The sequence below is a fragment of the Rhinopithecus bieti genome, unplaced genomic scaffold (genome assembly GCF_001698545.2).
Source record: "Rhinopithecus bieti isolate Rb0 unplaced genomic scaffold, ASM169854v2 scaffold_20777, whole genome shotgun sequence".
Taxonomy (NCBI): Eukaryota; Metazoa; Chordata; class Mammalia; order Primates; family Cercopithecidae; genus Rhinopithecus; species Rhinopithecus bieti.
The window spans coordinates 555,546-573,688 of NW_016810099.1; the positions used below are offsets into that span (position 1 = coordinate 555,546).

General features: G+C 41.2%; 1 protein-coding gene across 8 annotated transcripts in view; it reads right to left on the reverse strand.

Moving 5' to 3' along the window:
* BCL2L13 (BCL2 like 13) overlaps positions 1-18,143 on the reverse strand; it is a 115,202-nt gene that overhangs the window by 16,437 nt on the left and 80,622 nt on the right. For 6 of the 8 annotated variants that reach the window (XR_001889040.1, XM_017891331.1, XM_017891334.1 and 3 more), the window contains one exon: positions 12,606-12,749. The exons of 1 other annotated variant lie outside the window; for it this stretch is intronic. Coding sequence is in view for 5 of the 7 variants with exons in the window: in XM_017891331.1 (XP_017746820.1) it covers positions 12,606-12,749 (144 nt within the window). In the remaining 2 variants the exon portion in view is untranslated. Of the gene's footprint in view, positions 1-6,729; positions 7,090-12,605; positions 12,750-18,143 lie in introns of those variants that run through there. One more of the 8 variants, XM_017891336.1, reaches the window with a different exon arrangement.

Here is an 18,143-nt window from a genome sequence, read left to right on the forward strand (position 1 = left end):
TCGCTCTGTCACCCAGGCTGGAGTGCAGTGGCCGGATCTCAGCTCACTGCAAGCTCCGCCTCCCGGGTTCACGCCATTCTCCTGCCTCAGCCTCCCCAGTAGCTGGGACTACAGGCGCCCGCCACCTCGCCCGGCTAGTTTTTGTATTTTTTAGTAGAGACGGGGTTTCACTGTGTTTGCCAGGATGGTCTCGATCTCCTGACCTCGTGATCCGCCCGTCTTGGCCTCCCAAAGTGCTGGGATTACAGGCTTGAGCCACTGCGCCCGGCCAATAATTGGCTCTTTTATGTTTAGGGTGTATTTAACTAGTAAGTATAGAATCAGCAATCTAATAAATTCATAGTCACACACTGTTTGATAGAAGACAAGACAGAAATGTATTATAATCTCTGTTTCAGGAGTCTGTTATGCAGGTGGGGAGATATATTAACATCGAGGTCCTCAAACTTTGCTGCCTAGAAGCACATTACAACCCGTAACAATTAAATTAGAATCCTTAATAAAGGTAGGACCCAGGCGTTGTATCTGGTTAAATGTAAAAGGGTATAATTCTGCTGTAATCGATTTAACCTTATTCTTGGTCTCTCTCATACCAAAGCCCATACATACTCTGGCACAATGAACAGGCAGAGGTAAGATGATTTAGACATTTCAGTAACTGCAAGGTAAATCACTTCATCCGCTGAATATTTACAATCACTTCAGTAATATCCCAAACTTTGCTGATTCTTGGTAAGTCACCAATAACAAAGAATCACAGTAGGCAACATGAATTAAAATGCTACTGTTTACTTAGGGAACGATTTCTGTAACCTTCCTGAAAGACTGGAGGTCCAAGACGGAGGAGAACCCACTCACCAAAGCCATATCAACAGTTCAGCTAAATTTTCCTGTCAAGTTGTATTTACCTATCTTTTTGCCAGAACATAATCGGAATGAGTCATGCAGATCCTCTAACATCTGTTACTAAGGAACTACTGTGTCATATAATTTATATACCCAAAGGCTTATCTGCTGATTAACTCATCTCTTCAAAAACCTCCATTTTGTGAAGATCAGAAAGAAAGGCTCACGTACAGCATAATTTTACAAGGAAGAAGAAAAGGGTAGTATCAGGTAGCACAAAGTTCCCATTTGTCCCTTATTAACTGTAGTCCACTTCTGTTACTTATTTGCTCTTTCAAAATCTCCAAATGAGAAACCAATACTATGGCTTAGCAGCTTTGTAATCCTCCATCCTCAAATCTCTGTAATGTAATGTCGCTAACAGGAAAGTGATGAGGCATTGCGGAGGATTAAACTTTTTTCATTACTGAAACTATCAACATTTTAAAACTGGGCTAAGTCTTTTCGTTAAGTGAAGAACAAGCTGGGAAAGTCAATATACAATATTGAGTAAATCTGTCACAATCTCACCATGAGAAACAAGTAAGATCATCCAATTTTATCAAATAATTTGCATTTCAGAGTTATGAAAAATAGTCAAAGAACATCAGTTACTTCACTACAAGTGGCTTAAAACAGTGTACTCCTCTTAGTCTTTCACTTACATTAAAAATTTTTCACCAAAAAAAAAAAAAACCCCTCAAAAAACGTTATTAAACTCCCACCACCAAACTTGACTTACTTGGAGACAAGGAACATAATTTATGCTCGTCATTCTTAATCTTGGAGTCACCTCTGCTCTCACTTTCTATTCATACTCCACAAGTTTTGTAATCTGTTTTCATGCCATGTCAAAAGATGTAGCCTTGGCTGGGCGCGGTGGCTCAAGCCTGTAATCCCAGCACTTTGGGAGGCCGAGATGGGCGGATCACAAGGTCAGGAGATTGAGACCATCCTGGCTAACACGGTGAAACCCCATCTCTACTAAAATACAAAATCTAGCCGGGCGAGGTGGCGGGCGCCTGTAGTCCCAGCTACTCCGGAGGCTGAGGCAGGAGAACGGCGTGAACCTGGGAGGCGGAGCTTGCAGTGAGCAGAGATCCAGCCACTGCACTCCAACCCCGGGCGACAGAGCAAGACTCCGTCTCAAAAAAAAAAAAAAAGATGTAGCCTTACAATTACACAGTTCTTTCAACAGAAAGGTTGTCCAGTGGTCAGAGAGGTCTCAAGTGACAACTGATAGGCATCCTCAAAGGTTACTTATCTGCACTTCTAAAAACAGAGCCTCTAATAGCAATGACTGACTAAATAAGCAAAACAAAACAAAACAAGAACCATAACGAAAACACTAAGAATTTTAGTTCTCAGAAAACAGACCTTCAGGGCTCTAAAACAAGTTAAGTAAAATGGAAATTTCAAAAGTTCCATCATGGCTGGGCATGGTGGCTCACGCCTGTAACCTTAGCATTTTGGGAGGCGGGGACAGGTGATTACTTGAGCCCAGGATTTTGTGACCAGCCTGGGCAGCATGGCAAAACTGCATCTCTACAAAAAAAATACAAAAGTTAGGTGAATGTGGTGGTGCATGCCTGTGGCCCCAGCTACTCAAGAGGCTGAGATGGGAGGATCATTTGAGCCCAGGAGGTAAAGGCTACAGTGAGTCATGACTATGCCACTGCACTCCAGTCTGGCCAAGAGAGAGAAACCCTGTCTCAAAAAAAAAAGGCCCATCATGAAGAAATAAGGGAAAAGTCAACAAACTGAAAATTAAAAGTAAAATGTCTCTTTCCCTTATTATTATCTTTTAATGAGGGTCTCTGTCACCCAGGGGCTACAGTGCAGTGGCATAATCATAACTCATTACAGCCTGAAAACCCTGGGCTCAGCAGATCCTCCCACCTCAGCCTCTTGAGTTGCTGGGATTATAGTCATGAGCCACCGCACCACTGCGCCTGGCTTTTCCCCTTATTTTTAACAGCTCAAAGTTAACAAAAGACTGAAGAATGTTCTTTGTTCCACATCTAGAGGATTTTTTCATCTCATCTAAGACATTAGATCAAGTTTGTCTGATCACAACTTTGGCATAATATATTGTTTAAAAGCCAACTCAGATTTATTTATTTTTTATTTTTATTTACTTTTTTTGAGACGAGTCTTGCTCTGTCACCCAGGCTGGAGTGCAGTGGCGTGATCTCAGCTCACTGCAACCTCCGCCTCCCAAGTACAAGGGATTCTCCTGCCTCAGCCTCCGGGGTAGCTAAGATTACAGGTGTGCGCCACCATGCCCGGCTAATTTTTTTTTTTAATTTTTAGCAGAGATAGGGTCTCACCATGTTGCCCAGGCTGGTCTCAAATTCCTGACCTCAAATTATCTGCCTGCCTCAGCCTCCCAAAGTGCTGGGATTACAGGCGTGAGCCACTGCACCCGGTCAATTCAGATTAAATAGCTTTATGTCTTGCTGTCATGGCCTCCATACCTTACAATGTATTTCTGTATTTAAGACATGTGACATTTTAATGAAGATTCACCGAACATTCTGTGCTCTTATGTAAGAAGTCTTAAAGAAAGATTACTAAGCTTTTACTCCTGGGGACCAATCCACATCAAACAAAAATATAAAAATAGCAGTCTTCTTTTTTTTTTTTTTTTTTTTTTTTTAAAGACAAGGTCTTACTCTATTACCCAGGCTGGAGGTCAGTGGCACAATCTTGGCTTACTGCAGCCTTGACCTCCCAGGCTCAGGTGATCCTCCCGCCCCAGTCTCCTGAGTAACTGGGACCACAGGTTACTCCCAGTTAATTTTCATATTTTTTGTAGAGATGGGGTCTCACTCACCATGTTGTCCAGGCTGGTCTTGAGCTCCTGGACTTGAGCAATCCACCTGCCTCGGCCTCCCAAAGTGCTGGGAATACAGGAGTGAGCCACTGCACCCGATCAATGTTTTCTTTTGTTCTGTTTTGTGACTGAGTCTCGCTCTGTTGCCCAGGCTGGAGTGTAGCAGCACAATCTCAGCTCCTGGGTTCTGCAATCGGGGTTCAAGCGATTCTCCTGCCTCAGTCACCTGAGTAGTTGGGATTATAGGAACCCACCACCACGCCTGGCTAATTTTTCTATTTTTATCTATTTTATTTTATTTTATTTTATTTATTTATTTATTTCTCCCAGGTTCAAGCAATTCTGCCTCAGCCTCCTGAGTAGCTGGGACTACAGGCGTGCACCACCATACCCGGCTACTTTTTTTTTGTATTTTTAGTAGAGACAGGGTTTCACCATGTTGGTGAGGCTGGTCTCGAACTCTGGACCTCAGGTGATCTGCCCATCTTGGCCTCCCAAAGTGTTAGGATTACAGGCGTGAGCCACCACGTCCAGCCTCAATTTTGTATTTTTGAGACAGGGTTTTGCCATGTCACTGGGCTGGAGCTTCTTTTTTTCTTTTCTTTTTTTTTGAGACGGAGTCTCACTCTGTCGCCCAGGCTGGACTGCAGTGGCATGATCTCGGCTCACTGCAAGCTCCGCCTCCTGGGTTCACGCCATTCTCCTGCCTCAGCCTCCCGAGTAGCTGGGGCTACAGGCGCCGGCCACCACGCCCAGCTAATTTCTTGTATTTTTAGTAGAGACGGGCTTTCACAGTGTTAGCCAGGATGGTCTCAATCTCCTGGTCTTATGATCCGCCCACCTCGGCCTCCCAAAGTGCTGGGACTACAGGCATGAGCTATCACGCCCGGCTGAGCCTCTCTTAATAATTACTGTCAGAATGAAGAGCAGGCTTTCACTAAAAGAAAAAGAGCTGTTTTGGATAATATCTTACTTACAACTTCTCATAGTAGAAGAATAACATCTACGAGTAGCCTCGGAATCATTCTAACGATCTAAATTGTTTTTAATACAAAATATTTGTGTTGCTGAGAGTATCTATCTCTTTGGCTTCACTGACATAAAATGCAAAGGAGTAATTTCAAGGGCTCAAAAATATAAAACTAGCTGGGATAAACCATGAGTTAAATATGCACAAAGAAGCAGAGAGCTATGTCTTGTTATTGTTTTTAAATAAATGAAGCCTGAGGGGTTGAGTAACTTGCCCAAGGTCCCTTAGCTTGCTATGACAAATTGGATAGTAACAATAGGTAACCCTTATGTAATTCTTATCATGTGCCCTTCTAAAGACTTCACTTAAATTAATCTATTTAAACCTTACAACAATGCTATGAGAGGATTATTATTATTTCCATTCCACAGACATGGAAACCAAAACAAGTAAATAAGATAAGTAGTTTTCCCAAAGTAATAAAGCTGGGATTCAAACCCAGGCAGTTTGCCTCCAGGGTCCACATTTTACGGTCCACATTTTACCAATTGTGCTGTCCTGCCTCTTAGGTGAAGTCCCTGATTGATTTCTGGTGCTTTTCTTTCTGTAACAGAGTACCTTTTGAGTTAATGGCCAGAAGTATTCATAGATAGAGCATGTTATTCTTGGTGTTTTTTTCAAGCAAACACACAAAGATATATGCATTAAACTCTTCAGTTAAAAAGGGAAGCAGAGAAGAAACATATGTAGATAAAAGGAATATATCAAAATAAATGTAAAATAAAATACAAATACAACTTTGTTTTGGTGGTAGGAACTAAGTAAAAAACTAAGTAAAGGAATATATCAAAATAAATATAAAATAAAATGCAAACATTACTTTGGTGGTAGGAACTAAGCAAAAATCAGGTTGACAATCGCTCAAAGAACTATTAGAAAAATTTGCCGCATCATGATGTCTAAATTTTTTTGTTTCACTTTTTTTTTTGGTGGGGGCAGGGGGTCACATCAATTACAAATTATTCTGCCACCTCAAGCAATATTTTACCTTCTGAGACATAGCTGCTGCTGCGCTGAGCTCCTATGAACTTTTCCATCTGAAGAAGCTTTGGCAAAATTCCAAAGCCCATCTACATTGGTAAACTCGTCTAAGGACTCATTTTCCCTTAAGATTTATGCCAACAAACCTCTATCATTACTTCTCAGACTTTATATATCTATCTGTCAAGAAAAAGAGCTGTTTTGGATAATACACTAATTACAACTTATATTAGAAAAACATCTACAAGTAGCCTTAGAACGATTCTGACAATCTAAATCATTGTTAATACAAAATATCTGTCATGTTGGGAGTATCCATCCCTTTGGCTCCACTGACATAAAACACAAAAAGGCTCCACTGACATTTTGTAATTTTGAGGGCTCAAAAATAAAACTAGCTGGTTGATCCCAGCTACTTTTATATTTTTGAGCCCTCAAAGTTACAAAATGGAAACAGATCACTGCTTTAGACCCTTATAACCAAATGCCTCTCAGATCACTATTAACCTAAAATAAGAAAATGGACTGTGTTGAAGAAATTACACAGAAGTAATTTTCCACCCAACATGATGAGGAAGATCCACAAAAAATACGTTTCAGAGTATAACACAGTAAACATCCACACCCACATATACAGCAGGCAGATTTCCCAAAACAGTACTTACTAAATTGATTTTAGCTGCAACCCACTTCGTTAATTTCAGATCATCTCCTTTGTGTCACCTCCCACAATATGAAAACTATTCTAACAAATTATTAACCTAAAAGCTTCCAAGAGATAGTCTTTAAACCTCTTAAACAAACAAAAACCTATTCTAAAATCAGAAGCTTCATGTCAAAAGAAAATGACAAAGATTAATTTTATTCAAAATACTTAAATATTACAATAGACATTAGATGACATTTCCTCCAATAATCTTTTATGTAATCTAAAAGCAAATCTTTCATAGGAAGTATTTAGCATGTGACGACGGAGAAAGTAAAATACAAGCCTTACCACAGTGGACTTGCTCTGCCCTTTCCAGGAGACAGACTTACTTCCAACGTAGCAACACAAGCCCAGGAAATGAAAGAGAATGAGGAGGGAGGGAGCAAGGATGACTCAGGGAGAATCACAGTACATGAACCAGTCTATGCCCTCACTGGGCTGCAGGGCAAATAAAAGTCAGAACTGAAACTAAGAGGAAACGGTGATCAGACTTAAGGAGAAGGGGAAAAAACCCACACTCTTCAGAGACACATGTGAAAACGTGCATTTGTAAAAAATGTAATACTTTCACAAAACACTTTCACATCATTATTTTGTGAGATAGAGAAGCTATTCTCTTTTTGTAGTTGAAACTGAGGTTCAGAGAAGTTAAACGAATCCTTCCAAAACACAGGGCTAGTATTTAGCAGAGCTGGGGCAAAACACAAATCTTGTGATTTCTAATCCTTTTCTCAATTCATCATTAGCTGAGTGAAAAGGCAGAGTGAAAAACAAACACGGTAGAAAGAAAACAGGCTGGGCAAGGTGGTGCACGCCTGTAATCCCAGCATTTTGGGAGGCCAAGGAGGGAGGATTGCTTGAGGCCAGGAGTTTAAGACCAGCTTGGGCAACACAGTGAAACCCTCTCTCTGCAAAAAATAAGCCAAGTGTGGTAGTGCATGCACACCTGTGGTACCAGCTACTAAGGGAGGCTGAGGTGGGAGGATCACAAGCCCAGGAAGTTGAGGCTGCAGTGAGCTATGATCATGCCACTGTACTCCAGCCAGGGCAACAAGGCAAGACACTGTCTCTAAGTCCTAGACATTTCTGCTAATAATTCAGAAAACAAAATATTATTTTTCTCCTTCAAATCTGTATGTCCAAAGCCTGCCTGTTCCTAACTGACAATGTGCTATCACTCCATTAATCCAACAGATTATGGCTGCTGGCACCACCTCCTCTGCTGCAGGTTTTCAAAAGCAGCCGCACTTTGAGAAGTAGGCAGTTTGTTTCACTTGATGTTGTGTTCAAGTGACTAAAGACAAATACATTCCCCGTGGAAATCATACCACAGGCTTTATATAACAGACAAGCAGTATCATGTGGTCAAATGATTCTCTTCTGGAAGGGTTTTAAGAGCTGTCAATGTAATGTTCAACACAAAGTATCTTAAGGAGATTCACGTTGACAGCTTATGTCACCAGATACATTTTCACCAACTGGCATTTAAAAAAAAAAAACAATATCGGCCGGGCGCGGTGGCTCACGCCTATAACCTCAGCACTTTGGGAGGCCAACAAGGGCGAATCACGAGGTCAGGAGATTGAGACCATCCTGGCTAACACGGTGAAACCCTGTCTCTACTAAAAATACAAAAAATTAGCTGGGCGTGGTGGTGGGTGCCTGTAGTCCCAGTTACTCGGGAGGCTGAGGCAGAATAGCATGAACCCGGGAGGCGGAGCTTGCAGTGAGCTGAGATCATGCCACTGCACTCCAGCCTGGGCGACACAGCGAGATTCCATCTCAAAAAAAAAAAAGCAGTTTCTTGGTGGTGGTTTTTTTTTTTGGAGACTGAGTTTCACTCTTGTTTCCCAGGCGGGAGTGCAATGGCGCGATCTCGGCTCACTGAGATCTCTGCCTCCCTAGTTCAAGCAATTCTCCTGCCTTAGCCTCCCAAGTAGCTGAGATTACAGGTGCTTGCCATCACACCCAGATAATTTTTGTATCTTTAGTAGAGACGGGGTCTCACCATGTTGGCCAGGATGGTCTCAAAATCCTGACCTCAGGTGATCTGCCCATCTCGGCCTCCCAAAGTGCTGGGATTACAGGCATGAGCCACTGCACCCAGCCTAATATCTTAAACACAAGCAAATGGAGAGCTTAGACTGAACAATGTGAAATACAGATTGGACATTCAAATTTAGAGATAAAACACATTTGAAATCTTAATGAAAGCCAGGTGCAGTGGCTCACGCCTGTAATCCCAGCACTTTGGGAGGCCTAGGCGGGTGGATCACCTGAGGTCAGGAGTTTGAGACCAGCCTGCCAACATGGCGAAACTATCTCTCTACTAAAAATACAAAAAGTAGCTGGTCATAGTGGCGCACACCTGTAAACTCAGCTACTCAGGAGGCTGAGGCACAAGAATAGCTTGAACCTGGGAGGCAGAGGTTGCAGTGGGCTGCAATTGTGCCACTGCACTCAAGCCAGGATGACAGAGCAAGACTGTTTAAAAAAAAAAAAAAAAAAAAAGAAGTATTAATGAACTAGTTATCCAGGCAGCAGATCTTTTCTTTTTGCACAGATACTGGAGTTGAATAATATACTTACTTTCTCTGTAACAAATTACAATCACCAAACAAACCTGGATGTACATCGTCATAAAACTGAAAGTCGAGAAAGGAGTGCATAATATTTCCTGCATTTTTCTTCCTTTGTTGTAAAGCACCATATGGGGTAAGTGACAGTTAACCTGGGATGTCTCCTGGCTATCACACAAACCATACACTACACTGGCAAATGGTTTTAAAAAGTATTAAAGTAGGAAGACAACAATAACAAAAAATTGTCACAATTCTTATTTTAAGAACAGCTCAAAAAATATTTTATTTTCCTAAGACAAATGCTCAGGATTTTCTTCAGTAAGCATTTGCCAAGCACATAAACTTAGTATGTTCGATACTAGTATCCATAGTAATTAAATTTACACATTTTAAAAATTAACTCAAACCCTCAGATGCACAGTGGCTAAAAAACAATAATGAGGAGCATACTTTATGAAAAGTACTCTCTCTACGGAATCACTGACTGTTGAGCAAATTACAACAAGTAAACTTAAAAAACATTTCTTTTTTTGGGGGGGGACAGAGTCTCACTCTGTAGCCCAGGCTAGAGTGCAGTGGAGCAATCTCGACCTCGGCTCACTGCAAGCTCCACCTCCTGGGTTCACACCATTCTCCTGCCTCAGCCTCCTGAGTAGCTGGGACCACAGGCGCCCGCCACCGCACCCGGCCAATTTTTTTGTATTTTTATTAGAGACGGGGTTTCACCGTGGTCTCGATCTTCTGACCTCATGATCCGCCCACCTCAGCCTCCCAAAGTGTTGGGATTACAGGCGTGAGCCACCGCACCCAGCTTAAAAATATTTCTAGGCCCAAAGAAAGAACGAAAAAAACCCCGGAGCAAGAATGGAAAAGACTAAAATGATGAACAGTGAAATTAACCCAAGGAGATGAGTGAAGTCCAAATAAATGTCACTTCCTCAGTGCAGCCTCCCCTGAGTAATATAAAAACTCTGACCCCTACATCATGCGTCTCCCTGCGTTGTTGTCACAGCACGTAACTCCCTGTAGTGTATAAAGATACACTACACATCTTCACTGTGGTCTCTCTCCATTAGAGTGTCATCTATCTCGGGTCAAGGAAACGCTCTGCTGACAGCTTTCTACTGAGAACCTAGAACAGGGCACAGTATGCAGCAGGTGCTCAATACATGGCTGAATGATGAATGACTGCTTGGAACAAGACAAATTGAAATAAAAAGATAAAATATAGATACAAATGCTGGGATGGATATACTGATATTTTAAAGAATAAGAGGAGGGGCCGGGCACAGTGGCTCATGCCTGTAATCCCAGCACTTTGGGAAGCTGAGGCAGGCAGATCACGAGGTCAAGAGATTCAGACCATCCTGGTCAACATGGCGAAACCCCGTCTCTACTAAAAATACAAAAATTAGCAGGGCATGGTGGCGGGCGCCTGTAGTCCCAGCTACTCGGGAGGCTGAGGCATGAGAATAGCTTGAACTCAGGAGGCGGAGGTTGCAAAAAAAAAAAAAAAAAAAAAAAAAGAATAAGAGGAGAGAGGGACAGAGGGAGGAAGGGAGAGAAGGTTCAGTTCAGCTAAGTAAGAAGACATGAAATCCTAACCAGAAGCTATAATCAGGTCTCGAGCATATACATTTATTTGGCAACAAGATTTTCATTAATGGTATTTTTTTTTTTTTTTTTTGAGAGGAGTCTCGCTCTGTCGCCCAGGCTGGAAGTGGACAGTGGCCGATCTAGCTACAACTGTAAGCTCCAAAACCTACAACGTTCACCACATTCTCAATGCCTACAGAACCTCACCGAACGATGCTGGGAACCTTAACAGAGCGCCGGCCACCTCGCCAGCTAAGATTTTTTTTTTTATTATTTTGATAAAAACTAAAAATAATTTTTAAGTAGAAGAACAGGAAAAAAGGTTTCCCGTGTAACCAGAGATAGTCTCGAAATCTACCTGAAAACTCGAGTGAATCCCACCTCCTCGGAAAAACTCCCAAAGTGCATGGAAAAAAAAATATACAGGCTTTAGAAAGCCCCCAGCAGCCCGGCACTCAATTAATGTACCAACATATTTATTAAAACAGTCTTTACTCCTTCAGGAAAGTTTAAAAAATATATAGTTCATCCAAACTATTTAACTACTGTTAAAAAATAAACACAGCTGGGCGTGGTGGCTCACACCTCTAATCCTAGGACTTTGGGAGGCCAAGGCAGGAAGACTGCTTGGGCTCAGGAGTTTGAGATCAGCCTGGGCAACAGAGAAAGACCCTGTCTCTTTTTATTTAAAAAAAATAAATAAATATTTTAAAAACAGAAACAGAAATAAGTACGTTTCAAGTACGATGTGGAAGGAAGCCCATATTGTACAATACCTCTACATTTAAAACTACCAAGTATTATTGAGAGAAATTAAAGATATCCTTTAATATCAAAGGGATATTTGACATTTTGGGCTGGATTATTTAGAAAGAAAAAAATAGATTTTAGGACAAAAAACACTTCTAGAGACAAAGTCCGTAACTGTAATAATAAAACATTCAATTCACCAAGGGTTGATAATTACAACTTTTAGTCACCTACAACTGACAGAACTAAAGGGAAAATGGAAAATCTACCACCATAGCAGCAAATCTGAACATGTCTCTCTTAGCAAATAGACAAAAAAATTGGAAATGACTGAAAGATTTAAAATACATAATTATTAAGACTGAGTAAATGTGAATGGACATGTACAGACCTCTGCACCAACAATTATAGAATATATGTTCTCCTGAAACACACATAAAAATATATATATATATATATATGTATTTGTTGTTGTTGTTGCTCTGTCGCCCAGGCTGGAGTGAAGTGGCGCTATCTTGGCTCACTGCAACCTCTGCCTCCCGGGTTCAAGTGATTCTCCTGCCTCGGCCTCCTGAGTAGCTGGGATTACAGGCACATGCCACTATACCCGGTTAATTTTTTTGTACAGACAAGGTTTCGTCATGTTGACCAGGCTGGTCTTGAACTCCTGACCTCAGGTGATTCACCCACCTCAGCCTCCCAAAGCACTGGGATTACAGATGTGCACCACTGCGCCGAGCCCTATATATATATATTTTTTAAAACTGATCATGATAGTAGGCCATAACTCAAGTTTCAATGCCATGATGGCCGTGCTTTCTGATGAAACAGAATTAAATTAGTAATTGAAAAGAAATTTTTCTTTTTTCTTTTTTTTGAGACGGAGTCTCGCTCTGTCACCAAGCTGGAGTGCAGTGGCCGGATCTCAGCTCACTGCAAGCTCCGCCTCCCGGGTTCACGCCATTCTCCTGCCTCAGCCTCCCGAGTAGCTGGGACTACAGGCGCCCGCCACCTCGCCCGGCTAGTTTTTTGTATTTTAGTAGAGACGGGGTTTCACCGTGTTAGCCAGGATGGTCTCGATCTCCTGACCTCGTGATCCGCCCGTCTCGGCCTCCCAAAGTGCTGGGATTACAGGCTTGAGCCACCGCGCCCGGCCAAGAACCCATCTCTTAAGCAAAACAACAACGAAACTAATTTTTTCTCAAGAAAATATTTTTAATATATAACAGCTCATACCCAGCCACCTTGCTGAATGATGTACTCTGCCGAATAGTCCTCCAGGTATGTCACGCCAAACTGCAGCAGTGCACTCAAAGGTTCTTGACCACGTCTTGTCAATTCCAAAAGCATGTGTCGTAGCAAAACCAGAGGCACCAAAATCTTCGATGCAAAGATGAGAGAATAAAAAAACCACATTGAAATTCTTATAATGTGTTTTATATGTTCAACTACTAGAAAATGATACTTAAATGCATCATTAAGGTATTTTATTTTCATTATATAAAGGAAATAAAACAGTAACTTCTATTAGGACTTTTGTAAATACTGCATGTAGGTTTTATAATATAGGGAGGTAGAAATAGTTATTGAAAAGAATTAGGCATGTGTGGCTGGACGCGGTGGCTCAAGCCTGTAATCCCAGCACTTTGGGAGGCTGAGACGGGCGGATCACGAGGTCAGGAGTTCGAGACCATCCTGGCTAACACGGTGAAACCCCGTCTCTACTAACAAAATACAAAATGCTAGCCGGGCGAGGTGGCTGGCGCCTGTAGTCCCAGCTACTCAGGAGGCTGAGGCAGGAGAATGGCGTCAACCCGGGAGGCGGAGCTTGCAGTGAGCTGAGATCCAGCCACTGCACTCCAGCCCGGGCGACAGAGCGAGACTCCGTTTCAAAAAAAAAAGAATTAGGCATGTGTGTGCCTGTATGTGTGCGTGAGAAATAACATATATAGAAGGAAATTCACTGATGCATTATTAATTTCTTTTTTCTTTTCTTTTCTTTTTTTTTTTTTGAGCTGGAGTCTTGCTCTTTGGCCCAGGCAGTGGCGCAATCTCGGCTCACTGCAGCCTCCGCCTCCCAGGTTCAAGCAATTCTCTGCTCAGCCTCCTGAGTAGCTGGGATTACAAGTGTCCACCATGATGCCTGGCTAATTTTTGTATTTTAAGTAGAGACAGGGTTTCACCATGTTGGCCAGGCTGGTCTCAAACTCCTGGCCTCAAGTGACCTGCCCACCTCGGCCTCCCAAAGTGCTGGGATTATGGGCTTGTGCCACTGTGCCCAGCCTGAAGCATTATTTATAATAGCAGAAAACTAGAAAAACAACCCAACAGGGACTAGTTAAATAAATTATCATCATCCAGTAAAATAAGCAGCTGTTAAAAAAACTTAGATAGCTTACTACCCAATCACCAGGATTTACTTTAAGTGAAAAAAGGCAAGTTATAAAAGAATACATACAGTACCATTTGTGTAATAAAAACATATACAAACATGTATGTTTATATAATCCTACAGTATCTCCAGAAAAATTCGCAAGAAACTGGTAATACTGGTTGCCTAAAAGGAACTAGGTGACTGGCAACAAGGATGAGAGAAAACTTTTATTTTTCAAAGCATATCTTTCTGTACTTTTTTGTACTTTGTACCAAGTGCTTTTATTATTTGAAAATAAGAACTTTTAAAATTAAGAGCTATCTTGCAAAACTCATCAAAAGTCAAACATAAAAGATGCCATTACAATCTACACCTAATATCCATGTGGCTCAACACTTAAAAGTCGTCAAAAATTACAACAGAAACTAACTAGAGTCCCTGTCTTCCTTTAAAAAAAAATGCATATTGAAAAAAAACTAAGTATTCAGGTAGCCATGTGCATGCAGTCTGTTTTGTCTAAAACATCAAGAGGTCCATATGCCTGGAAAAGGAATGCAAAAGGAAATGAAACCAATTCCAGTTCCTTGTTAGTAGACTACCAAGGAAATAACCGAGGGACGACAAAATACTTCTGCAGGAGGACAAACAAAAAACAATGAGTTTTATATTTCAAACTAACATTCCTTGGCTTCTAAAGAAAGGAAAATAAAGCAGCCCTGGGGGAATCTCTATCAAAATCTGAAAGGAAGAATACAGTGAACACATAATGTCTTTACTTCTTCACATTCTAAAGGCGCTCCAGCCCAAAATATATTGACAACTCCTTCTTAACACTGATGGAGTAGTATAGGGCTATAAAGAAGAACACATTAGGCATTACCACAATAAGAAAACTTATACTACTACACAAACAAACAAAAAACTATTTATATTTTGCCGTGGGTAGCACCAGGTAAGGAGTGGCTTATGAACCAGTGGTGCTAATCTGTGTATCAACTTAAAGGCCTGGGATGTCCTGGACTTCAAAACATTCTAATTTCCCATAATAATCCATGATAATATAACATTTTAAAGTTATTCATATTTAAGCTCTATTACCTCTTGGGGAAATGAGTTGCAAATATTTTATGCTTGTTATACAAAATACCACTAAGTTTTATTTGTTCCAAATTTAACTCTTTCATATATCGAAAAGCAGACACCCTTGTTTTACTATGTAAGAATCCAGTGATAAATCTGCAATTCTCTTTCACTCCTGGAAGAGGAGTGAAAAGCCTCACTCACTAGACTTCCAGTCTGAAATCCACTACTCTCTTATTCTCTTTTTCATATGGCCACTGCTCCACTGCAATGCAAAGTGATCCATTTGATCACTTAAGTTCCCTTTTCTGGCTCTTCCCTATTCCAATATCTTTCTTGAAATGCAGTAACCACAGTGCAGAAACATCATTTTTCAGGATGGACATTTTCTATGTGGTTGGTAATACGCTTCTTGGTGGTACATGCTATGTCAGATGACTCGTTTTTTTCCCTTCATTCCTCATACAGTTATTAAATGACTACCATATACCAGGCTTACCTATTTGGCATGCTATCTTCAGGGACCTGTATGATGACGTCCAAGGCCACTGTACCATTTAGATTGTCTTTAAGCAGCTAAATCCTAAGAGGATTTACACATAATCCTACACACAAAGCTCCATGAGTTAATTCTACAACTGACCTCCATCAATTTGACATTTTACCATCCACAAGAATTTTACATAATCTGCACAACTGATTTTTTTTGAACTCTTCCCTCCCATATTATTTTTTTAAATGTTAAAAGAAAACTAGATCCCCAGGCATCCACTCCTAGAAGAACCCACGATTCACATGTCTAGGTCTAAAAAGTCAGCAAACAGTTTTATCTTTGATTCTTTCTCAAAAGTCATTTCCTTACTGGGTAACAGTAATCCCCATATCATATATAATTTTTTTTTCTTCAACTGTTTTTGCAATGAAATGCTAAAGTATTTTTGGCCATCAAAACAGATTACCTCCACTGGCTTACCTTTATCCACACACTTATTTAATCTCCTGACATCTTTTCAAACACTATGTGGTCTCTTTAACAGGTTAGACCTACTTAAATTCAGTGACATTATCCTTTTATTAAAGAATATAGGAGCTTGCTTGGTATAGAAATGAAGCATACTAACTTACAGCTCTGAGAGTCCCTTTCATTACAATGAATATTTATGATAACAGTGACATAGTTTGCTCCACCAATCTATTTAATCCTTCTGTGACTTAACAGTTCTAATAAAAATCATATTCTACAAATTTTATCTGTACCAAATTCACTGATTAGGTTTGTCTTTGATTTGTGTGCTTCAAAATACAGTGTAAGAGACAACCAGATATTATATGTCACCCAGTGTGATGCAATAGAAAATAGATAAAACCACCCATTAGGTATTCTTGCCAAAAAGATTGAACCTGAATCTGCTCAGGAAGGAAATACAGACACAGAAGAACATGTTAAGTGATATCTCAGTGATATAGTCAATAAAATCCAGAAATTAGAAAATTTTACAGGAAAAATAACTTGTAACTAAATTCAAGAGAAGAAAAAAAGAGGGAGGATAAGTCTACATATTAAAAGAGACTTCAGGAACATATTATTTACTCCATTTATTTGAAATGTCCAGAACAGACAAATTCATTAAGACAGAAAGTACAGTCATTGTTGTCATTGTTGCCGGGGGCTGGGAGGAGCAGGAAAGGAAATGGGGAGTAACTACTAACAGGTGGAGTGACTACTAATAGGTATGGGCTTTCTTTTCTTTTTTTTCTGAAACAGTCTGGCGCTGTTGTGCAGGCTGGAATACAGTGGCACGATCTCGGCTCACTGCAATCTCCACCTCCTAGGCTCAAGCCATCCTCCCACCTCAGCCTCCCAAATAGCTCAGAATACAGGTGCGCACCACCATGTCTGGCTTTTTTTTTCTTAAGAGACAGGGTCTTGCTATGTTGCCCAGGCTGGTCTCGAACTCCTGGGCTCAAGTGATCATCCCGCCTCGGCCTCCCAAAGTGCTGAGATTACAGGTGTGAGCTACTGTACTGCATCCAGCCCTTTATAAAATATATTTCAGGCCGGGTAGGGTGGCTCATGCATGTAATCCCAGCACTTTGGTAGGACAAGGCAGGCAGATCACCTGAAGTCAGAAGTTTGAGACCAGCCTGGCCAACATGGCGAACCCTGTCTCTACTAAAAGTACAAAAATTAGCTGGGTGTAATGGTGGGCACCTGCAAGCCCAGCTACTTGGAAGGCTGAGGCAGGAGAACTGCTTGAACCCGGGAGGCAGAGGCTGCAGTGAGCCGAGATTGCACCACTGTACTCCAGGCTGGGCAACAAAGCGAGACTCCAACAACAACAACAAAAAGGCTGGGCATAGTGGCTCACACTTGTAATCCCAGCAATTTGGGAGGTTGAAGTGAGTGGTGGATCACAAGGTCAGGAGTTCGAGACCAGCCTGGTCAACACAGTGAAACCCCATCTCTACTGAGAATACAAAAATTAGCTGGGCGTGGTAGCGGGTTGGGAGGCTGAAGCAGGAGAACTGCTTGAACTTGGGAGGCGGAGGCTGCAGTGAGCCAAGATCACGCCACTGCACCTCAGCCTGGGCGACAGAGTTAGACTCCATCTCAAAAATAAATAAATAAATAAAATAAATCTATTTCAAATGTCTATATCAGAGAGAATATTTTCTCTTATTCCAAAAAACAAGGCAAATAGATATCTTAACAAATTGTGTATCGATAGGTAACATACTAATATTATATTAATAGTGACTACTTGAGAATAAGGTACCACGTGTTAAAGCTAATAGCTGCTGTTTACTGAGCTTTACTATGGTGCCTGATAATATATGCTTAATAAGTACTGAACATTTATTATCTCATTTAATTCTAATAAAACTTACGAGGCTAGTATTATTGTTTCCCATTTCACAAATGAGAAAACTAAGATTCAGAGACCTTCCTAAAACAAACCTGCACATACATGTCCCCTGAATCTAAAATAAAAGTTGAAAAAATTTTTTTTTGAGACGGAGTTTCACTCTTGTTGCCCAGGCTGGAATGCAATGGCACAATCTTGGCTCACTGCAACCTCCGACTCCCAGGTTCAAGCGATTCTCCTGCCTCAACCTCCTGAGTAGCTGGGACTACAGGCATGTATGACCATGCCCGGCTAATTTTGTATTTTTAGTAGAGACGGGGTTTCTCCATGTTGGTCAGGCTGGTTGTGAACTCCCAACCTCAGGTGATCTGCCCACCTTGGCCTCCCAGAGTGCTGGGATTACAGGCATGAGCCACTGCACCCGGCCGAAATTTTTTTTTTTTTTTTTTTTTT